Raw genomic sequence first — 24,637 nt, 5'->3', positions numbered from 1 at the left:
GTCCCCAGTACTGAAAAAAAAAAAAAAAAACGAAAAAGAATTCATATTCTGATTTTTCTAGTTGTCCTCAAAATGTCTTTTAGAGTCCAGAGTCCCCCCCCCAATTAGACCCCAGAAAAGTTTACACATTGCATAATATATTTAGGAACAGGTTTAATTATTCTTAGTTCATATGCTTATTTTTTCCTCCGATGGAGGCAAGACAGAAGAGCTATTGCCATTATTTTTCTTAGCCCTAAAACGTAATAATACCTATAGAGAACAAGCATTTTAGTTTCTGGTAAACTGCAAATTTGTAACCCTGATAATAATTAACATTGGAATAAAGCTCATCAGTTTCCTGAGTTTTTTTGGCATCTTCCCACAGCTTCTTTCCTTCAGGGATTTTTATTCCTAATTTGGAATTTTAGACTTACATAAATGACACCATAAGACATAATATAATTTAAATGTATAATAGAATGGTGTATCCCTGGGGAAAGATCAGAATGAACCAAAAATTTAGGAAAGTCTTAAACAGGTCTTAAAATTAGATAGGATTTGAATATTGCCAATAGCATTTTAGGAATGACAAAAGATAGTAAGAGCAGCAAAGTTGCAGATGGGCCTGCTGGGCCTGGTTTTACTTGAGGAAACAGATGATGGTCAGCATTCCCTGAGCAGGTACTGAGATCTTGTTTGTGGTTCAGTTATGTGGGGTGCAAGTGAATAGGCCCCCACGGTTGTCATGCAGGTGGACAGTTTCCAGAAGGGACACAGGAGCACAAACTGAGTTGGGGGCTCTGTCCAGTATTTATTTTCTGATAGTTTCTAGAACAAATCATCATCAACACAAACTCACTGTTTTATAGTCCTAGAGGTCAGTTGTCTAAAGTAGGTCTCACTGCGCTGAAATCAAGGTGTTGGTAAGACTGTACTTTGGGAGGCTCTAAGGGAAAGTCTTCTTTCCTCGTCTGTAAACCACGGCTCAGGGCCTCCTGCTCCATTCTCAGAGCCAGTATCACAACCCTCACAGCTTCTTCTCTGACTCTCTTGTCTTCATCTTTTGCTGTTAAGGACCCTTATGAATGTATTTAACTCCCTGGATAATCCAGGATAATCTACCACTTCAAGGTCAGTTGATTAGCATAACTGATTCTGTTATCTTTATTCTGGGACTATACATCTTGGGAGGGTGGACAATTAAACTGTCTTTCACAGACTCCTAGAAAAAAGGTTTTCTATAAGTGATACTTAAACTGGAACTTTGAGGATAAATAGACACTAGCCAACTCTGGCTTCAGGAGACAGAGTGTTAGAAACAGAAGGAACATCATAGCCCAATGCTGAGAGGCTGGGAGTGTGTTCACGCTCGCACTTGGAGGAGCAAGGCCAGGTCTGCAGAGCCTGCAGAGGCAGAGTGGTATGACAGAGGCTGACTGGAGAGTCGGGGGGAGCTGGGCTGATGCCCAGGATGAGAAGGGTGGACTTGTGGTTAAGCAGGAGGAGCCGCTGGGAGACTTCAAGGGGAGGCAGGTGGAGTCGGGCTGGTGTTCTGCTGGTGAGTGTTACGCGTTGCTGAGCCACATTTGGTTTTCACTTGCCCAGGTACTGGGGTCCGCCACGCAGCTTGATGCCTGCTCAGAATGCTCTGAGGTGTGGTGGATGGCCCACTCTCCTTCAGTGGGTGCCAGGCCAGCACCGCAGAGAGAGAGATTTGCAGGGCCCAACCTTTCCTCTTCAGTTAAATTTGGAAAAATAGGAGGTGTTTCCAACCACAGTAAGTGTAGGAAAGGACCATTAAGGTCCTGGTCAATGAGGCAGTCATATTTCTACCTACAAAATATAACATTACTAGGTGCCTAGGCTCATCATCCTCTCTTAGTTCTTGGAAGCTCTGCTGCCCCTCAGGCCCACTGTTGGTTCACAGAATTGTTCATCTAGTTGCATCCTCTTCTGGGAGAAAGAAAAGGTATGCACCCCTATGCGCAAATGAGGAAGAAACAGAAAATGCTGAAGCCAGGAGCATGGCCAAGTGCTCTTTCAAGTAAGAACCATGTCTGGATTTCTAAAAGACCTCCGCCCGTGAAGCACCACGCTCCACGGCACTTGCAGGTTTCCTTTTGTCTAACTGCAAATGTTAATGCTGAACCCCACGGTACAGGGAACAGCGTGGACATTAAAGGACCCACAGCAGAGAAGCTGCTTGTAGTTTTTTGACTCACTCCTTTCATACCTGGTCCTCAAAAAAAAATATGTGTGATTTAATATATTTTTCTTGACTGAATTCTAAACCATTGCTTACCATCATTGGTAGCACAGATTCCCAAACTTATTTATTGGGTTACCACCTCCTTTTCTGGAAAAAAAATTATCAGGATCCCTCCCCAAAAATCTACCCTCTTAAAAAGAACAAGCAGAAAGATACAGTAACAGATTTTCATTTTTTTAAATGTATCTGTATTTCATGGCAGCACCTTTTGGTGTGAGGGGTATTGCCCACTTTGGGGACTTGTGATAGAGACTTCTCTTTAGAGGTCATCTGAATCCCCATGCCCTTGGTCCTCTCCTTTCAGTCCCCAGTATTGGGAAGGACCTCAGTCCTTTTTCCTAGGCCACACATTAAAGAGTCACCAGGTGCTGCCAATGACCTTCACCAAATTGAGTACACTTAAAGTGCCATGCTAGTCCAAGCCACTGTAACAAAATGCTGTGGACTGGGAGGCTTCAGTAACAAGAATTCATTCTCACAGTTCTGGAGGCAAGAAGTCCAAGATGATGTTGTTCACCAACTTGGTTCCTCGTGAGGGATTGCTTTCTGATTTTCAGATGGATACTTTCTTGCTGTCTTCACATGGTGAAAAAAGAGAAATCATTTCTCTTATGTGTGTTCATGTTTGTTTGCTAGTGGTTTGCCTTTGGTAATAGGGATTGGACCCAGAGTAATTCTACCTCTGAGATACATCCCCAGACCTATTTTTTTTTTTTTTTTGAAACAGGGTTTTGCTAAGTTGCCATGGGTCTCACTAAATTGCTGAGGCTGTCCTCAGAGCTGTGATCCTCCTGTTTAGCCTCCCAAGTACTGGGATTACAGGCTTGTACCGCCATGCCAGGCTCTCTCATGTTTTATAATGGCACTAATTCCACTTATGGGATCTCTACCTTTATGAACTAATTAAATCTCAAAGGTTCCACCTTCACACACCATCACGTGGGTGATTAGCAATTTAGCATGTGACTCTTGAGAGGATAGAAATGGTCAATCCCAAGTACACTTTGATAAGGTTTGACATATGTATCATATGAAATCATCTCATGACAAATGAAATTATCACCACAATCAAGATAATGAACATTATCTTGTCTGTTCAAATATTTTTCCATTTTTTAAATTGAGTTAATTGCTTTCTTATTGAATTTAACTCTAGACCCAAAGTTTTCTCCCCTTATTTCTAAGTATGCACTGTTCTACTTTCTGGCAGATCAAGTTTATATTTCTAGAATTTTGTATAAATGGAATATTACATATATATGTGTTCACATATATGTATACATATGAATATTTACATTTTGTCCAGCTTTTTCATTCAGCATAATTATTTGGAAATTTATCCACATGTCCCGTGTATCAATAGTTAATTCATTTCTCTTTTTAGATATTTGACCATGCTTTATGTTGTGATCAATAGCTTATTTATTTCTATTACAAGAGAGAATGAGTAGTTCACTTATGGGAGTAACATGATTTGTTCTTTCTGTTTCCCTTTGGGTACTTAGTTTGTCTTTAGTTTGGAACTGTTATAAATAAAGTTGCTATAAATACATTTGTGCACAAAAAGGGGTGTGTACCAGTGGGCACAATGGCACATTTCTGTAATCCAGGCTACTTGGGAGGCTGAGGCAGGAGGATTGCAAGTTTGAGGCTAGCCTAGGAAATTTAGCTAGACCATGTCTCAAGATAAATATTTTAAAAAGGACTGTAACTTAGTGGTAGAATGCTTGCCCAGCATGCATGAGGCCCTGGATTCAACCTTTAGTATTTCTGGAAAAAGAAGATTTTTTTTTTCAGGGGAGTTATATACTTCTACTTTTCTTGGGTAAATACATAAGAGTGAATGGTTGGGTCATTTGGTGGATATATTTATCCACAGATCTCCATACCTCAATCCAGGATTAAAATTTACAACCAAGCATAAGGAAATATACAAGTTTTAGGGAACTACCAAACTGTTTCCCAAAATTGTTGTACTATTTTAGATCCCCCCGACAGCATACAAGAGTTACAGTTCTTCCACACTTTCTTCAATACTCGGTGTCTTCGGTTTTTAAAAACTTCAGCCTTCTAATAAACATAGTAGTATTATAGTTTTGATTTTCATTTCCTTAATGACTAATGATGTTTAACATCTTTTCATATGCTTGCCATCTGTGTATTGCCTTTGGTAAAGTGTCTGTTCAAATATTTGCCCGTGTTTTTTAATTGAGTTGATTGTTTTCTTGTTGAATTTAAGAGTCCAATATGTATTCTAGATCTAAGCCCATTCCTAGGTACGTGGTTTGCAAATATCTCTTCTAGCCTGTAACTTGTTTTCTTATTCTCTTAACAGTGTCTTTTGAAAAAAAATTAGCTTTTATGAAATTAATATTTATCAGTTTTAAATTCTACACATCATGCTTTTATTGTCCTGTTTAAGAAATCTTTGCCTAACCCAAGGTTCTAGGAATTTTATGAAATTTTTAGAGGTTGGTGATCTATGGCAAATTTTATACATGGTGTGAGGTATGGGCCGAGATTTCTTTACAGCTTTGCAAGAGTGGGAAGGGGAGGATTGTGGCATAATGACATTATTGCCAAGCAGACTTTGAAGTGGTTTAAGAAAAGTGTTAGTGTTTAGAGGAGGAAAGTTTGAATTCTGCTTTTAGTTTATACATTATGTAAACTGAAGCCTGGAAGCCCGAGTTTCCTTGAGGTTAAGTGATTTGCCCTTGGTCACATGGAGATTTAGGGCAGAGGTAGAATCAATACTAGTGACTCCTCGTTCCTAGCTGTGTATTCTTTTTGTGGCATTGTGATGTGGCCATGGGGAAGGACTTCCATGAGTCACCACCTCCACTATCACTCATGCCACTCCTCTCAGCTCTCTGGGGTCACTAAAAGTCAAGAGACCGGCAGGGAAAGAAAACAAAGTGACATGCCCCATTGCTGTAGATGCCAAAGACCTCCAAGGGTGGCCCGTGACGACAGGTGCTCTGAGGAGATCAGAGGGGATGTCCTGGCTGCTTGTTGCTTAGGTCATATCTCTCTGTGCTTAAGTTGTTCTTGGACAAGCTGACTCTCAACAGCCAATGGGAATTTATTTGTCATTTTTGCTATAGTAACACATTTGATTTCATAATTGTTTAATAAAAAGTTATAGTTAACAGAATAAAGTTTATTGTTGCTTTGTGGAAATTGAAAATACTCCCAAAGGCTTAAATTTCATTTGGTAAGCTTCTTATAGAGGAATTAGAAGACTTCATTCAATTCTAATAATAGCTTACCACTTATTTGAATTTGCTAAGTCTGTGTTATTACATTATTATTTTTTCCTTTGGGCCCTTGGTGTTATATTAAAGGCTTCATTTTATGAATTAAAAAAGAAAACAGTTACAAGACTTTGGAGCTGAGAAGGGCTGAGTTTGACTTGAGATTGCTCAGCATTCTGAATTCCTAGTCACTTTGATTCCCGGATCCTCTCTGGCCCCACGCTCTACCCAGTGCTCCATCTGCTTGTATTCGCCTCCTGAAAATACTCTTTTCTGCAATCTAGTTTGCTATCTTGTTTCAGTTTTCCCCTCATAGACCACTCTTTTTACTGAATGTGGTCAGGTTAGGGAAACATAGAAGAGAGTTTAGGAGGGGAGGGCCTGGGAACAAAGACCACACTCAGAACTGAGCATTAGACATTTCTGTTCTTTGAGTTGCTTTGGTCACCCTATCCTGGAAATTCTACAGTGACTACCTTAATCCAAAGGCCTAGAGTTCCCTGCCACCCCCCAATGTACACACACAGTTCCATAATATACACTCTCAGAAGTCAGTTTGCATTTTAAATAACCTTTTTTAAAAAAAAAATCTCACCACTTAGTTGGGCGTGGTGGCGCACACTTCTAATCCCAGCGCTTGGGAGGCTGAGACAGGAGGATCGCACAGGTTCGAAGCCAGCCTCAGCTACTGAGTGAGGCTCTCCGCAACTTAGTGAGACCCTGTTTCCAAATAAAATATAGAATAGGTCTGGGAGTAGAGCCCAGAGGTAGAAAAGCCCCTGGGTTCCACCTCTAGGACCCCCCAACCACACAAAAAAATCTCATCACTAAAGTAAATGCTTTCAATAATTGTTTACCTTTTAGTCAAGTAGAAAAAATGCCTGTTTGATTTGCTTTATTGGGATTGTCTCTTGAATCTAATAGAAATGATGGATGCTAAAATGCATGGATATATAGAATGGAAAGCTTGTATAAGATAGCCTTTCTTCTTTAATTGTAATCAAATAAAAAAAGAACAGCTGATCAGAACCTATGTGGGAATAACACTTTGTTTTCCCAGTTAAGTAGCAAATCAATAAATTTTTTATTCTTTTAATAAATTTTTGCTTTAAAGAATATATCAGCTGCAGCTTCTTTTTCTTTTTTTTTCCTTTTCTTTCTTTTTCTTTCTTTCTTTTTTTTTTTCTTTTTGTTGTACTGGGGTTCCTGGAAACCCTTCTACCTCCGGGCTACACTCCCAGACCTATTTTTATACTTTTTAAATTTGGAAACAGGGTCTCTTAAGCCGGCGCGGCTGGCTTCGAACCTGCATGATCCTCCTGTCTCCGCCTCCCAAGCGCGGGGATTACAAGCGTGCGCCACCACGCCCGATGTTGCTTCTTTTTATTTTGTTTAAATGAATCCCTCATATTGCAAATGTAGCACAAAGCGTCAAATTTTCCTAACAAGTCTCATTGTTCTTGGATATTCAAGATAATCCATCATTTCAGATATGTGGCTGAGTTGTTTTACACTGAGCATTGAGTGAATGCATTGACAAGCATATGCTTTTTAAAGCTACTTTTTTTTTTTTTTTTTGGTGGTACTGGGGTTCCTGGAAGCCCTTCTACCTCTGGGCTACACTCCCAGACCTATTTTATATTTCTGAAACAGGGTCTCCTATGCCAGCACGGCTGGCTTTGAACCTGCGCGATCCTCCTGTCTCCGCCTCCCAAGCGCAGGGATTACAAGCGTGCGCCACCACGCCCGGCTTAAAGCTACTTTTAAAGTGATTTTTCTTTTTCTTTAAATTTAGGAAACAGATATTGAAGACAGATATGGAGATTTGGATTCCAGAGCGGATTCTGATATTCCAGAAATTCCACCATCCTCAGATAAAACCCCTGAGATCCTACAGAAAGCTCTGTCTGGTTTATCTTCAAGGTATGATTAGATGAAGAAGAATGAATCTTGGTGCATGAGATAAGCTTGAGGTTTCCTTGTGCATGTAATACAGTTGACAATTTTTAGTTTGGGGACCATGAGAGAGAAGGCTTATACTTTTTGACCAGCTAATATATACATAGTTCTTAAGTGCTTGATGGTATATCCTTTTCTTCCTTCCTTCCTTTCTTTCTTTATTTCTTTTCTTTATTTCTTTATTTCTTTTTTCCTTCCTTCTTTTTTTTTTTTGCAGTACTGGGGATTGAACCCAGGGGCATTTGACCTCCATGCTACACCCCCTGCCCTATTTTTTATTCTTTATTTTGAAGCAGGGTCTCATTGAGTTGTGAAGGGCCTCACTAAGTAGCTGAGGCTGTCTGCAAACCAAGATCCCCTGGTCTCTGCCTCCCGAATGCTGGGATTATACAAGTGTGTGCCACCACGCCCGGCTTCTTTCTTTTAATTGAATTTTAAATTGCTGTCTAAAACTCCACAATAGTTTACTGTTTCATATGTGTGCTATATTTGCAAATGTTTAATGACCTCAAAATTTCAGCTAATTTTATATTGACCTCCATTATATGCTTTTGTTATATAAGTTATAAAAAATTTAAAAGCAAACCCCGGCAAGTTAAGAGGCTAAAACCTAAGGAATTTAAGTTTAAGGTCAACCTGGGCAAGTTGGCAAGACATTTTCTCAAAATAAAATATAAAAAGAGTTGGGAATGCCGGGCGTGGTGGTGCACGCTTGTAATCCCAGCACTTGGGAGTCTGAGACAGGAGGGTTGCACAGGTTTAAAACCAGCCTCAGCTACTTAGTGAGGCTCTCAGCAACTTAGTGAGACCCTGCTTCCAAATGAAATATAAAATAGGTCTGGAAGTATAGCCCAGAGGTAGAAAGCCCCTGGGTTCTACCCTCAGTACCACCAAAAAAAAAAAAAAAAAAAACGGTTGGGAATGTAGCTCAGTAAGTAGGGTATCCCTGTATTCAATTGCTAAGACATCATAAAAAGAAAAAAAAGAGCAAAACAAATGTAAGGTTTAGCCAGATTAACATGTGAAATGTTACATAGAGATATAGAACAATATTTTCCCAAGCTTTTTGAATGTGACACCAGAAACACATTTATGCCACATCTCAAGATGCATAAATATGTATTTCACCTGCTGCAAAATGTTAGGAAGTGATTCTTGCCAGTCTTGTGTGTGATTCCTCCTAATTTCTTTTCTGTTTGATGTTCTGTGTTGAGGGGAAAAAAAAAACTTTATGCAACTTGCTCCCTTGATTTTACTACCCACATCATAGCTTGCAGTTTGAAAACCAGTGGTTTAATCTTTGTTGTTCAATAGGAGCATTTTCCCCTTTTACTCTTGAGGATAACCATTCTGAGGATATAAAGGGATAAACAGAGGCTCAGTTTCTTCTCTATACACTCACAACACAGATCACTTCTATGACCCCCAAAGCTGTGAGGTTTTTTCCCCAAAGCAACCCAGCAAGCAACCAACCAGTTCTCTAGTGGGCACTAGCCAGGTGTCCCCTAATCTGTTCAACTCTGGCACTGTCCGCCTGGGGATGGCCCAGATCCCATAGGCTGAGAGCTCAGCCCCAGAGACCACGCCCATTTCAGACACATACCATTAAGTCTCGGCCTCTGGAACTTCTCACCAATTGGCTGCATAATGAGGTTCCCACAATCCCCTCTTTAGAATTCATTTGCTGAAGCAACTGTAGAACTCAGAGAAACACTTATATTTACTGGTTTATCAAATCAATATTTTAAAGTATCCTTACATAGGCATCCAGTGAAGAGATTCCCAAGGCCACGTCTGAAGTCCCAAACACAGGAGCGTCCATCTCCGTGAAGTTGGGGTTTACCACATCCTGGCATGTGGATGCGTTCTGCTCCCCTTCCTGTGCGCCCTACTTGCTCTGCTGTCCAGATGCTCTCTGACCTGTGTCTTTGTGGTTTTTATGGAGGTTCACATACAGGCACGAGCAAAGCATGGACAGCTGTGTAGAAATTTGAGCGAATAGAAGGTCTGATCTAATGCTCATAGACAGCGGGGAACCCGTGAGGCATGTCTGCCCAGGTTCTTCTTCGCCTCTTTGCAGCACTCCCTCCTCCCAGGTCTGGGGAGGGGTCCCTTTGCCAAGGCAGGTCAGAGGTTTCCTGATGGCCAGCTCCCAGACAGAAAGGTAAAGGAAGATTAAAGTATATTTTTAGTTTCTATGACCTCCCTTCAGGAAGAGAAATTGTAGTTGGTATGGTCTGCAGTAGAGAGAAAAAAGGAGCAGGTGAAAGGAAGGCAGAGAGAGAGGGAGGAGGGAGGAAGGGATTTGTTTATTGGTTTTTGTTTTTTTGTGGTTTTGTTTTTTGTTTTTTGGAACCCAGGGGCATTGGACCTCCAAGCTATACCCCCTGCCCTATTTTTTTTTTATTCTTTATTTTGAAACCGGTTCTCACTGAGTTGCAGAGGGCCTCACTAAGTAGCTGAGGCTGTCCGTGAACCATGATCCTCCGGTCTCAGCCTCCTGAATGCTGGGATTACAAGTGTGTGCCACCATGCCCGGCTGGGATTTTTTTTCTGAAGCTTGTTTCTGAGGCCTGAACAGCTGCAGCATTATTTGAGTCATTTAAGAAACAGGGCCTATTGGGAGTTATAAACTTAGAACTGTAGGCAACCCCCACCAAATATAAAAATATTATTAGTTGTTATATATATATAATATATATTATATGTAACATAGTAATATGTATACTCACAACTGTATTAGAGTAAACTAGCTGAAAGAAAAGTTTTATATTTTTCAACAAATAGAATAAATCTATGCTGTCTTTTATTAAACACATGATTATTATTTTAACAATTTTTTTTTTTTGATGGTACTGGGGTTCCTGGAAGCCCTTCTACCTCCGGGCTACACTCCCAGACCTATTTTTGCATTTTTATTTGGAAACAGGGTCTCCTAAGCCAGCGCGCGGGGCTAGATTCGAACCTGCACGATCCTCCTGTTTCTGCCTCCCAAGCGCGGGGATTACAAGCGTGCGCCACCACGCCCGGCATTTTAACAATTCTTGTTCCCAGTTGTCTTCATGACCTAGTTCACAGATAATGCCTTTACTTTAAAATCTCACTAGGTCTCTTTTGGAGATGAAATTTGTATTTGTGTATTTTATATGGTACTGGGGATTGAACCCAAGGGTATTCTACCACTGGGCTATCCCCCTGCCGTCCTTTATTTTTTTAATTCAGCATCTCACTAAGTTGCTATGCATGGGTCTTGAGCCTGTGGTCGTCCTAGCTCAGTCTGCAAGCACTGGGATTACAGGTTAGCGCCACCATGTCCAGCTTGACCTGAAAATTTTTATAGTTGATGTTCTGTAAGAATGATACTGGTTCTGTAAGAACGGTACATATTCCTTAGTAATGTTTCTTTTTCTGGTGTGATGTAATAATAGCAGCTGATATTTGTTGAGCATATGTAATTTGCCAGGCATTGCTCCAAGCACTCTCCACATACTGGCTGATTTATTCTCATACTAGGCCTGTAACACAGGCACAACTTATAAATGACAAATCTGAGACACAGAATGATATGTCAGGGGTCATATAACTAGTTAAGCAATAGCACTGTCAGGTGCAAACATCCTCAGTTTTTGTGTGTTTGAAAGAAAGAATTCAGACAAGACACCAGAGCAGTACATTGTACACATAGGAGGATTTTTTTTTTTTTTTTGTATGATCACTAATGATGGCTAAGAACTGAGTAGCCATACTGGCTGCAGAGAATGGTCCTAGACACAAAAGAGTCTTTTTTATATAAAAGGAGTTGGGAGGTATGGGGTGACCCAGCTGACTGCAGGCTGAGGTAGTTCCTGGATCTGAGGGTTGGAGAAGAGAGTTTCCACAAGTGTCAGGAACAGGTTGAGGCAATGGGGATGATGAGGACGGTGGTTTGAAGTGAGTGGATGTTAGGTTTCCTGGCTTGGTGGTGCCCAGGGTGAGCACCTCCCACTGATGCTGCCATGAAGGTACAATTGAAGGGTGTTCTGAGAGTAAGGGTAGTATTACAAGCGGTACAGTTACCAAGGAAGGAGGGAGATGGCAGACCAAAATGCGGAAACAAAGAGGAGCTAATAATAACAGAATTGAGATGAAGGTAAGGTGGTCTGAGAATGGCCTTGTAGACGCATAGGGTCTCATGTTTCACTCAGTGTAGCTGAGAGCACTTAGAACTTGGGAAGTAACCTATTTGCGTTGTAGGTGGACATGGGGAGCCGTTCCTGTGCTTTGGGGCCCATGTGAGTAACTACCACCCTGGCGGAGGTATTAGGCCAGGCCTGGGTGGGAGGAGCCGCCCCGCCCCCCTCTCGAGGGGGTGGAGGGAAGACATTCCAGCAATTGAGCCAGTAAGAGGACTTGGTGATGGCTTGGAAGCTTCTGAATGTGGATAGGGTCTTTCAGGACAGGCAGTGGGGAGGCAGGGAGGAGCCGCGAGGAAAAAGTAGGATGGTTAGAACAAAAAATGGGAATGTCCACCCATGGGCAGTCCTGCAGTTTTCCTTGGAGGAAGAGTATTTTTTTTTAAGTACTGGCATATGGAGCGAGTAAGTATGGCCAAGGGGAAAGGACAGTGCTGGTAAGGTGAGGTGGATGAAAGAGTGTAGTAAAGGGTGATCTGAAGATCAGATGTGGTGGTGGAGAAACTAGTAAAGACAGGCTGTTCAGGAAAAATAAAAGCTTGGGGAAATGAGCTCTAGACGTTGGGAAATGTGGTTGACACTCCGTGGAAGGTGACAGTGATGAGAGCCAGCAGGCCTCTACCCAGAAAAAGAATGGCAGTAAAGGTCTCTGATTTCATGAATGTCACTTATCTGGTTTTGGTCTTTTAAAAAGAAACTTGAAGCCAGGAGTGGTGGTGCATGCTTGTAATCCCTGCGCTTGGGAGGCAGAGACAGGAGGATAGCGCAGGTTCGAAGCCAGCCGCGCTGGCTTAGGAGACCCTGTTTCCAAAAATAAAATCTATAAAAATAGGTGTCTAGGAGTGTAGCCTGGAGGTAGAAGGGCTTCCAGGAACCCTAGTACCACCAATAAAATAAAATAAATAAAAAGAAAAAGAAACTCGAAGTCTTCCAGATGCTGGTGAGAGTAGGTATCCGCATCGTGGTGGGTGGTGGGCTCTGGGGGATTGGCAGGAATAGGTGTCTCGGGTTTGAGTCTGAAATGTCAGATCCCAGGGACCTTATTAGCAGTCAAAGAAGATAAAAGAAGATAAAAGCACAAGATAAGATCCCTAGGACTCGGGTACTTGTGGTTTAAAGGTGAGGTGAAGCCTTCTGCAGGTTAATCTTTGGTCCATATTCCCTTAGGGCCTATTGGAACGGCCAGGGAGGACACATATGATTGGAGAGACATAGGTTCTTGGTCTATCAAAAGGTCTGAGTAAAGGAAGAACCTCCCATATAGGGCCTCATAGGGCAGATTCCCAGTGCAGCCTTAGGTGCCATTTGGGTATAAAGAAGAGCCACAGAGAAGGCCTGCTTCTATGTTAGAGAAGTTTCCTGGATTGTTTTTTGAAGTGCCATTTTTAAAATTGATGCACTTTCTTGTGTATCCCTGAAGATTGGGGTAGAGCTACCAAGATCAGTGTAAGTGGTATTTTATTTCTAGGGCCTTGGATACTGCTGGGTGATGAAGCCACAAACACCAATCTGTTATCATTTTGTAAAGAGAGTCTGAACAGTAGGATTAATTCTTAGAATAGCTTTTTAATCACCTTAGAGTTCTTTATGGTTCTAGAGGGGTAGACCTGAATCCATCTTGTGAAGCTGTTAACAAAGACCAATAGGTATTCCTGGATATCTTCTGTTTCCATGAAAAGAAAAAATATATATATATAGACATACAAGACCTCTGTCCATTTTTCCTGATTTTTTTTTTTTTTTTTGGTCCTGGGGATTGAACCCAGGGGCATTCTACCTCCAAGTTACACCTCCAGCCCTATTTTTTATCCCTTATTTTGAAACAGGGTCTCACTAAGTTGCAGAGGGCCTCACTAAGTTGCTGAGGCTGGCTGCGAACCTGTGATCCTCCTGTCTCAGCCTCCCAAGTACTGGGATTAAGCATGCCTCACCACGACTAGCACATTTTTCCTGATTTTTATAGAATTAATCTAGCTAAAGAATGGTGGTATTGTGGCAAGGCCCAGGTTCCTTGAGCTGTTTGACAAGGTCCCAGCCAGAGGAGGAATCCTGCAAGGCAGGAGGACAATGACTACGCTCACATTGACCCTGTGTTCTAATTGGATTAATTGGATTATTAATCAAGCCAAATGATCTGGGTGGTCTCAGTGAGACATGCTGTTCTTTGCATATGAAGATGCCACAGGAAAAAGGGTATTAAGAAACCTGGGAATTACTCATAAATTCATAAAGTCTCACATAGTAAGAATCTGACTAGTAGAAATTGAAACAATTACAGTTGTTTATAGATGCTGAGTCTTTTGAGGGAGTGTCTGATGTGATGCTTGCAAAATTAATCGGGCCAGCTTATATGATTAAAGTGTGTCCATGGTTGCCACTTCAGGGTGCCAGAATCAATATATACCCCTCCACCACCCTTTATAGAAATAATAAGGATGGAGAATGGATAGTAAGGGTTAAGGGAAGGTGGCTTGACATCAGGACTCTGCCATTCCGACAGAGGGTTGGGCAGGCAGGGACCTCCTTGGTGCCTGCTCACTAGAGCACAAAAGAGTTCTCTTGGTAAACAGTATAAAAGGTACTATAGAAAATTAGGTATAGGCATGGTATGTTAGAGGAATAGAGTAAGTTCAGCGGGGGTTTGGTGGTTGAGTCAGAATAAGTTCATAGAATACCTAGTGGCCAAAATAGCAGATAAAATTAGCAGTTAATTTTAGAAGTAGAAACAGTAAGTCTAATATTTAGTAGTTAAGATAGATAGGATAAGTTCAGTTAAAAGTTTATAATGGCTGGATGTGGTGGCGCACGCTTGTAATCCCAGCATTTGGGAGGCGGAGACCAGAGGATCATGGTTTGCAGACAGCCTCAACTACTTAGTGAGACCCTCTGCAACTTAGTGAGACCCTGTTTCAAAATAAAGAATAAAAAATAGGGCAGGGCACGTAGCTCGGAGGTTGAATGCCCCTGGGTTTCATTCCAGACCAGCAAAAATAAATAAAGTTTATTATGTGTGACATAGAGTAGTATTAAGTTTTATAGGTCAATTCATTACAAATTAATAAAAAAAAAACCAGGAAAAACAGGTGGCTTCAAGGTGTGACTGCTATGTGGAATTTAGGTTAATGAAAAACAATGTACGCATAATGTGGTTTTGAAAAACTAAATGAAAAACTTGCTGTAATCTGTTAAACTCATGTATAAATAAAGTATATTCTAGGGCATGGGCAGAGATGCCTTCCCCTTGCTACTAAGCATGGCGTCTCTCATTCTTCAACTTAGCCGACCCTACATCTCCTTCAAGACTCCTGGACTGGCTGAAGCTGGACCCTGGCAGTATGGTTAATGGTCCTGTTGGTAGGCCAGGTCTGTCTGAGAAGCTTATAGCAGGGCCAGGCAACATTGTAAAAAATAATAACAATAAGCTTTTTCTTCTGAAGTGTCTTGGTGTCAAATTGGGCCCACTTGGCTAGATCGCACCCCATTGAACTTCAACACAGAATGAATGGTTGGCTTCCCATCTGAAAGTAGAGGGAGATTAGGAATCACAGAATTGTGTCTGAAGGTCTTGATCCCAGAAACTTAGTGTCCTAGCTCTCAACTGGCTGACCCTAGATGCCCCCTTTGGCAGGGAACAGCAGATATAGCAGTACCATATATGTAGCCAGGGGTTCTTCTCTGGAGGGAAGATGAAGTGACTCAGATTTGTGCAGGAGAAGGCACTGGGCTGTGGATCTTTAGCCATGGGAACATAGAAAGGCTGCTCAATCCAGCTCCTAAGGAAGAAGGAGTTAGAGGAAGTGGAGTGTCAGATTGCCTGAGAAAAGAGGAGGTTGTATTTAGGGAAAATAAAGAGGTCATCAGAGGACAGGGGATAAAAAAAAAAAAAAAAAGAAAGAAAGAAAGAAAGGGGACCAGTGTCCTTCCAGAGGGCTGGGTGGCCAAAATCTGCAAGAGTGTTGCAAGGGGTTTAGCACAAGTCAATGAACTCAGGAGCAGGGAAAGTGGGAAAGGCTTCAGGGCCCGGGTGTGTTGCTTTTTGAGATGGCAAAGGAGATTGAAACAACAGAGGGTCCTGAGATTGCTAACAGAGGAACAAAAAATAAAACACACCTCACTGATTGCTGATGCTCAGGAGAAAAGGGCTTAAGAAAAAGAGAATAAGCCAAGGGAAATGCTTGTGGCATCGAAAGGGCCTTACAGTTGTTGAGAATATCCGATTCACAGAACCACGAGAGATGTCAGTGCAATGTCCTCGGTTCTTACGTGTTTGACTTTTTTTTTTTTTTTTTGCAGTACTGGGAATGGAACCCAGGGGCATTCTACCCTCGATCTGCAGCCCCCGGCCCTATTATTTATTCTTTATTTTCAAACCCGGCCTCACTGAGTTGCAAAGGCCTCACTAAGTAGCCGTGGTCTCAGCCTCCTGAATGCTGGGACTACAAGCGTGCGCCACCACGCCTGGCTCTTATGTGTTTAAAAAAAAGATTTCAGAGGAGAGAGCACAGAAATGGGCTGTATAAGAAATAGGATTTGCTACAGGAAATATTCACTCTCATGAAGAGAGCGAGTCTCAACAGGATGGTTAGACCCCGGCCAGAGGTGATGGCATCCGACTGTATCTGCCCTTGGTTCCTGTCTTGCTGAGGACATTTGATAAACGAGAGTGCCTGACCAATAGTTTTGGACACTGTGCATGTGCCTGCCCATAACTCCACAAAGTCCATGGGGGGCAGTGCCTCAAGGCTCATATGTTAAAATATTTTAATTAGGCAGGGGTTAACTTTGGTCACTCTAAGCCTCTTCTGTGCAAGCGCACCTAGGTACAGGGTACTGAAATTCCCTGAACTCTTAAGAAAGTTAAAAGAGGAAGTTCTTTACCACAAGTTAAGGCCAGATAGGAGGGTCTAAAGGCATATGGGCAGACTTAGAGGAGGGTCTGTCAGCCTGTGGTGGTTTTGGGATGGTCTCCCAGTGTGGAAATTTCCAGCAACAAATCCCGAGTGCTCATGTCTATCAAGCTGCCTAACAGACCCACATTGTGAACCCAGGGTTTACTTAATGCCTGTTTTCTTACCTATGTTATTTATGAGAGGATTCATTTTTGTAAGAGGAACATAAATAATACAACAGTTTCAATTTCAAGAAACCTCTACAAAGTTACAGGAATGTTTCAAAATCTGTTCTATATACTTTTTTTTTTTTTTTTTTTTTTACTATAAAACCTCCACCGTGAGGCTGGAGTTTATTGGGAGCTATGCATGGGTGGTGCTGGGAGCGAAGTCCCCTCCCCTACCAGGAGGCTGGTCAAGACCATGACCCTTGGCATCTGGGTGCCAAGCCCGAGGCCTGCAAGCCCGGGCTCCCTGAGGAAGCAGCCCTGGTTTCCGGGAAGGAGAGGAGGTGAGGGCAAGAACCCTTCTTGCTGTGGACTCTGGGTGGTTCCTGAGGCCAGGACACGCCTTCCTTAGCTCTCCAGCCCCTGGTTCCTACTTTTTAGCCTCTTTTAAATCTAATAACCCAACAGAAACTGCTGAATTTACAGATACATTGGATTGAAAATCTGTTAATTACATAAGAAATTTAATGAATCAGAAGGAGAAAAGCCCTATAATCCTCCTGATGCACTGATATTTGCAGTGCATTGGTATCTGTGTGTGTAGTGTAAAAATGGGGTTGTACTGTTTCCAGCTTAGATATTTTCATTTTGTGGTATTATCAGGAACAACATATTATATCCCTAAATATACTTCAAGAACTTTTCATTTTTACGTGGTGCTGGGGATTGAACCCAGGATGCGCTCATGCTAGGCAAAATCTCCACTGAGCAATATCCCCAGCCCACATCAGAAATACTTTAATGGATACATGCTAGTATTCCATTGTATTGCCATATTCCAGTTTATTCAACTAACCATCTAGTGCTGGCCATTGAATTTGATCTTAAATTTTTGCAGTTAAAAATATGTCTGTGTTAACGCCGGGCGTGGTGGCGCACGCTTGTAATCCCCACACTTGGGAGGTGGAGACAGGAGGATCGCGTAGGTTCGAAGCCAGCCGCCGCTGGCATAAGAGATACTGTTTCAAAAATATAAAAAAAATAACAAAGTGTAGCCCGGAGATAGAAGGGCTTCCAGGAACCCCAGTACCACCACCACCAACAACCAAAAAAAAAAAAAAAAATGTCTGTGTTAAATATTTTTGGTAACTAACTTTTTTAATTTTTTAGAATTTATAATTATTTCCTGAGGATAAAATCTTTTTTAAAAAATGAAATTGCTTTGCCAAGGTTTATGCTCATTTTTAAGGCTTTTGGATATCATGACCTCAAAGAACATACATCACTGAAATTGGGAGGGCCTTAAGTGACCTTGTTTCACTTGGCAAATTGTTTCCTGGCCTTGTGTGGATCTGAGGGCTCCTGCACAAGCCCATTAGGTTTAGCTTTATCCTTTAGTGGCGCTCTTCTTCAGCAGGTGTCTGGCAGTGCGTGGACGTATTTTAGGTTGTTACGACGAGACAGGGTGGCTCCTGACAGCTAGTGGGTAGAGGCCAGGAAGGCTCTGAAGTATCACAGGGTAACCTCTCACCACAGTGACCTGACCCCAAACATTGCTAGTGCTAAGGTTGAGAAACCCTGGCAATGTCCCCGTTTAACCTCGCCTGTGCCTTGAACTTTACAATGCCACCTTTCTCAGCACACTTGTCCATTTCTGCCACGGCTAGTGATGGACTTTCTCCACACTCCCGCTGTCAAGGGCCCACCATGGTCCTGTCCTTCTTCAGGACTACCTGTGACTCCTAATTCTTGAATTAGGGAACTGCCTTGCCAACAAAGGTGACTTAACAATGACCCAATGATGCTGGTTCCTCTAGGAAAGTAATTTTTAAACATCTTTGCATTACATTTTGAAACAAAAGCCACTTGCTACTCGTAATAATCAGATATCTTTTTTTTTTTTTTTTTACGGTGTTGGGAATTGAACCCTAGGCCTTGTATTTGCTACCACTTAGCTACACACCAGCACTAAGTTCACTATGATTATTTTTGTGTGTGTGGTACTGGGGATTGAATCCAGGGGTAGTCTGCTTCTGAGCAAGCCCTCACCCCTGTTTTAAAGTTTATTTTTGAACCTGTGATCCTCCTATCTCAGCCACCTAAGTACTAGGATTACAGGTGGGCACCACCATGCCCAGCTAAGATGATTACTTTGAAGAATGCTTTTTAATTATGTACTTGAAAATAAAATCTCATCTCTAGCACACATGGGACCTGGGAACATTGGATTCATATGAGTTCCTTTATCCAAAACATCCCATGGGTGGCACTTTTGCTATAAAGACTTCCACCTGAAATTAAGGCCTTCTCTAATGTGATCATTGCAGTGTGGTAAAGGAAATAGAGAATTTTAAATTCTAAGCCAGACTGTGATTTTTTTTAAACCAATACTCTCCTTTTCAAAAAAAGAAAAATCCCACCAAAACACACACACACATATACACCTATATCATGCTCTACTGTGAATGTACTGCTATCCCTGACAGATGATTTTTGGCTTACAGTATGCTCTGGGTTGAATGTGTTACCCTCAGTTAATGTCTGGAGAGCTTAATCACAAGTACACCAGTGCTGGCAGGTGGGTGATAATAAGCGATTAGGTCACGAGGGCAGAGCCTTGGCTGTCATTACCGTGGGCGTGTGCTCATTGTCACAGGCACACGTGTAGGAGTGAGCTGGTCCCTCTCCTGCTCTCTTACCCTCTACTCTCCAGCGTGGATGATGTGGTATCTCGCTTGATGCCCCACCTTGGTGCTGACTTCCAGTCAGAGTGTATAGCTCCAGAACTCTACAAAGCAAAGTTCTATGCTTTATAAATTACCTAACTTTAGATATTCTCTTATAGTATTAGTGAATATATAGATAGATAGATAGATAGATAGATATAGATATAGATATATAGTGTTTCAGTATGTGTTCATCTTTTATGTTCTTAGCTTTATATTAGGTATTCTTGTAAAATTTGGAGGAAAGCGTTTAAAGTAAGGGAATTGAATTTGTTTTTGTTGGGAGAGAGGAATTTTCTGGGAGGAGAAATAGCCACATAATAAAAGATAACCAGATAGGACACGTTCCTTGAAGCCCCGCCCAGGTTTTCAGTTACCGTGAAATTTTGGCATGATGTGAATAGAGTAGGTTTTCTGTTTAAAATTCCAGATTCTCAGCAACTGCCAGCGTCTGGAGCTCAGAGTCACACATGAGAACTACCTAGTTGTGGGCGGAACCCACCTGAGAATGGGTTTTTGCCTTTTCTCTTGTGTGTTCTTCCCTAGAAGAGGGACTTGCTAATTCTGTGCCTGAAATTTAGTTATAAAGGAGGGTTGAATATGCTTCCAGGTTTTAGCCAAACAGGAAAGGATCATTGTTAGCAGCTGGCTTGTCATCTCTTATTTGACTCTGACTAACTTTGTGACTTAGCCCAGTTTCCTAATCCATTCATTAATCCACAATTATGTCTACAAAAACTAAATGGAATCTTTTAGTTCTAGCAGTTTTGACTCTACATCCATTTTTTTAAAATTTCAGCCCCAAAGCTTATAGTCACATGAGAAATGTATGAGTCTGTATAGTTTGTTAAGCAATAGAGGGAAATAAAATGGGTTAAATTAAATTTGAGTGCCTTGTGAAAAACCTTAGAAGCTAGAAAAAAAAGTTTATCAACTTAATGTTGATGGTGTTTTTTTTTGTTTGTTTGTTTGTTTGTTTCTTTGTTTGTTTGGTGGTACTGAGGATGGAAACCCTTCTACCTCCAGGCTACACTCCCAGACCTATTTTATATTTTTATTTGGAAACAGGGTCTCCTAAGCCAGCACACGCGGCTGGCTTCGAACCTGCGCGATCCTCCTGTCTCTGCCTCCCAAGCGCGGGGATTACAAGCGTGCACCACCATGCCCAGCTGTTGATGGTGTTTTTGATCCTTGAGTGAGGAAATGACACAAGAAAAAAGAGTATTTGGAAAATAATTTTGTTAACTGCAGGAGAGTGACTGGAAACAAGGAATGTCATTACTATCTACTATCTTATAAATGGATTGAGTCAGCTAAGTTTTCTGTTATAAAAAGGGAATGAGGACCCATGCTTAGAATAAAGTGCATATAGCCAGGTGTGGTGGCGCATGCTTGTAATCCCCGTGCTTGGGAGGCTGAGACAGGAGGATCACGCAGGTTTGAAGCCAGCCTCAGCTACTCAGTGAGGCTCTCAGCAACTTAGTGAAAGCCTGTTTCCAAATAAAGTATAAAATAGGTCTGGGAGTATAGCCCGGAGGTAGTAAGCCTCTGGGTTCCACCCCCAGTACTAACAAAAAAAAAGAGTAAAATACATATATGGTACTAGACTTTAAATAGAATTAAAAAAAATCCTTTATAAAAATTTAAATGCTCTTATTTGAATTAATAAAAATATTTATATCTTAAAACAGCAACAATTTTTGAATCAGAAATATAGGTGAATTTAGAAGTCCTTTGTTTTATTTATTCATTTATTTATTTACTTATTTTTGCAGGTCTGGGGATGGAACCCAGGGGCATTCTACCTCAGAGCTACACCCCCTGCCCTATTTTTTATTCTTTATTCTGAAACAGGGTCTCACTAAGTTGCTGAGGCTGTCCACAAACTGCCATCCTCTGGTCTCAGCCTCCTCAATGCTGAGATTACAAGCATGCGCCAACATGCCTGGCTTATATTATTTTTGAAATACAGTCTCAGTACGTAGCTCAGGCAAACCTCCCACCAAAGCCTATGAGTAGTTGGGACTCCAGGCATCAAGCCACTGTGCCTAGCTTTAAAAAATCATAATATAAGCAAGACATGGTGGCACACACTTGTAATCCCAGCATTTGGGAGGCTGAGACAGGAGGATCACAGTTCGCGGACAGCCTCAGCTCCTTAGTGAGGCCCTTTGCAACTCAGTGAGACCCTGTTTCAAAAAAAAAAAAAAAAAAAAAAAAAAAAAAGGGCTGGGGATGTAGCTTGGAGGTAGAATGCCCCTGGATTCCATCCCCAGTACCTCAAAAAAAAATCATAACATGATTTAGAAGTCATCATCCATGTATTAGAATCATTCTGGATTTTTCATACAGCAGCTGCCAACATTTTTTTATGACACGGCTATATAACGAGTGAGGCTCTATGTTGGGTATACACATGGCTGAAGCATGAGACTCCTATGGGTGGTGGTGGGTGTGGTGGGAGGGGGCACCCAGGCTCTCACAGAAGAGGGATGAGGGAGATCAGATCTTAGCACAGTGGGCGCCAGCCGTTGTACCAGCAGGGATGCTCTGCACCCAGCCAGAAATGAAAAGAACAAGAATATGCTTTTCTTCTCAAGGATATACTTTAATCAAAGAAAGTAGGTGGCACACTTGGAGCAGCAGCAGTGCCCTTTGATCCAACCTCACCCTCCGTGGCCCACCTCCTAGGTTACAGGAGCCTCCTTGATAACTTGGAATCCACTGTGCTCCCCAGTTTCAGTTTTTATTATCTTTTCATTACTTTTTCTCATCAGCGCCACCTTTTTAGGCCATGACTGTTTTTATCTACAATCCTAAAGGGCTGAGCACCATCTCTTCTAGGGCTTTTGCACCTGGCTTGTTCTGCCCCTTCATATGACTCTTGGTGGGATAAATGACCTTTACATCCAGCTTGACCTCCTAACTCCTTAACCTTGTGGTTCATCTCCTGTCCCATTAACAGTAATTTCTTTGGCTAACATAACCTCAAAACTTAATTTAGATCCCATTGAGTAATCATTTGTTGTTTGTTATTATATATGGTGAAGTAAGGTATCTTAAAGTATAGTCAGGAAAAATTCTTAAGTCTGGCATCTCAATACTGAAGGCACACAGAAACTTTAAGCTGGCATTAAATACTAACGTTATACACATTTTCTTTGTAGGTGGAAAAACTGGTGGATTCGTGGAATTCTTACTCTAACTATGATCGCATTGTTTTTCCTGATCATCTATATGGGATCTTTTATGCTGATGCTTCTTGTAAGTGTTTGACATTTTCTTAAGTGTCTCTTGCTTTGTTTTTTAGCATCTATATATGATTGAAGTAATTGCAGCATTTTATAAAAAAAAAAGGTAATCCAAGACTTGGTAGCAGCACATTTTGTTTTCTTAGGCATCTTCTAGTTCATAAAATGACCTGGATTGATCTTTTCTGCTTGAAAAATGGTCATCACTATGTTTGTTCAGCAGACACCAAGTATGCTTAATACATACCTACACATCCAACACTGTGCTAAACATTAGGTATGAGAGAAGTATACAACCTCAGCATATATATGACTATAGCCAGGTCCTTCATTTCAAGGAGCTCAGGATAATGGCAGACATTCAAGTAACCATAAGAGTAGGCAGTATGGGAAATATGTGAGATAAGTCCCATGACAGAACAGGTTGGAAGCACACAGTGGAAAAACATGTGGTGCCATCGGAGGGAAGGATGAGGAAGAACTTTGAGAAGAGATGATGCCAAAGCAGAGTCCAAAAGAGTAGAGAAGGATGACATCCCAAGGTGGGACATTGTGGCACGGCAAGGGAGGTAATGAGAGAACGTGGCCATTGGAGGATCTGGGGTCACACTTGTGGAGAGCAGCTAGGGATGAGGCTGGAGAGGCAAGTAGAAGTCATTCTGAGAGTTTTGGATTTTGGTGCATATGGGAAACTCAGCAAGTCATGAAGACAAATGTGTAGTTCAGGCTTTTACTTCATTCAGTTAATAAATACTTCCAAGATTCCTGCTCTGTGCCAGGCATTCTGCTAGTTCTAGGGCATGATATTGGTGTTACTTAGAAAAATGTACCCAGAAGGAGCCAGGAGACTTTCCAGCAGCATTGTGCTAGGCTATGAGTGTGGTCTTAAGGCTAATTAGGAGTCAGAAAGGTGAGTGGAATACCTAGGGGAGGATCCTGGCAGACAGGGGATCCCTGCTTACACCACTGTGGTGGGAGGGAGGAGTGGTGCGTTTGCTCAGTAAATTTATCAGGCACTTCTGGATTGCTCAGCATGGTTTAGCAGTGAGTAGTGAGAACATGTTCTTATGCATGGTGCATATCCCTCTTTTAAAATAATAATGATAATTATTATTGTCATTATTATTTTAAGGATAAGATGGGAAGGTGTCCAGGTTTTACCTCTGGGTAAAACCATTCATGACCCCCTGACTATAGCCAGTACCACCACCACTGGGGCACCTGCCCACCCCGTGCTGGCCTGCCTATCAGCCATGTTGGTCCCTTCTGTTTGTTGTTATTATTTTTTTCACCTCACTTCTCAATTCAGCCTCTTCCCATATAGTTGCCAACCTGTTCTCTGGCTGCTCTTGCTTAGTTAAAAATGCACTTACAGCTGGGTATGGTGGTACATGCTTGTAATCCCAGTAATTGGGAAGATGAGATGGGAGGATTGCAGGATTGCGGCCAGCCTCAGCTACTTAATAAGGCCCTCCACAACTTAGTAAGACACTGTTTCAAAATAAAGAATAAAAAGAGAGCTGGGGGTATAGCTCAGAGGTAGAATTGCCGTGGGTTTTCCATTCAATCCAGGGGGAAAACAATGCACTTACAAGGTGGGCATGGTGGTGCGTGCTTGTAATCCCAGTGCTTGGGGGAGCTGAAACAGGAGGACTGCAGGTTAGAGACCAGCCTCAGCAATTTATCAAGACTCTTTTCAATATAAAAAATAAAACTGGGCTGGGTTGTAGCTTGGAGGTAGAGTGCCCCAGGAGTTCAACCCCCAGTACCACACAGACAAGAAATGCGTTTACCTATCTCACCTGTCTCCCCATCTCCATGCCCAGTCCTATTCATAGCTGATAAGGTTATGGGCAGCCAGATGTGGCCTTCCTTTTATTTTATAAAAATAAGTCTTAGAGTGAAATTAGATTTGGTAAAAACTTCATCAGCTCACGAAACAATGTACAGTGGCTCTTAGAGGTGCCA

At 41.8% G+C, this 24,637-nt stretch overlaps 1 protein-coding gene across 1 annotated transcript in view; it reads left to right on the top strand.

Annotated features, from left to right (window-relative positions):
• The window catches only part of CDS1 (CDP-diacylglycerol synthase 1), a gene marked incomplete at its 5' end in the record, with an annotated part of 76,179 nt that overhangs the window by 11,848 nt on the left and 39,694 nt on the right, over nt 1–24,637 (top strand). Inside the window, 2 exons of the mRNA XM_080697449.1 lie at nt 7,301–7,428; nt 22,586–22,682. Of these exons, the coding sequence (XP_080553575.1) occupies nt 7,301–7,428; nt 22,586–22,682 (225 nt within the window). The remainder of the gene's footprint in view (nt 1–7,300; nt 7,429–22,585; nt 22,683–24,637) is intronic.

This window comes from Muscardinus avellanarius (genome assembly GCF_963383645.1).
Source record: "Muscardinus avellanarius genome assembly, chromosome: 6".
Lineage (NCBI taxonomy): Eukaryota > Metazoa > Chordata > Mammalia > Rodentia > Gliridae > Muscardinus > Muscardinus avellanarius.
The sequence above is the reverse complement of the archived record's forward strand: the minus strand, read 5'-3'. Positions and strand labels throughout refer to the sequence as shown.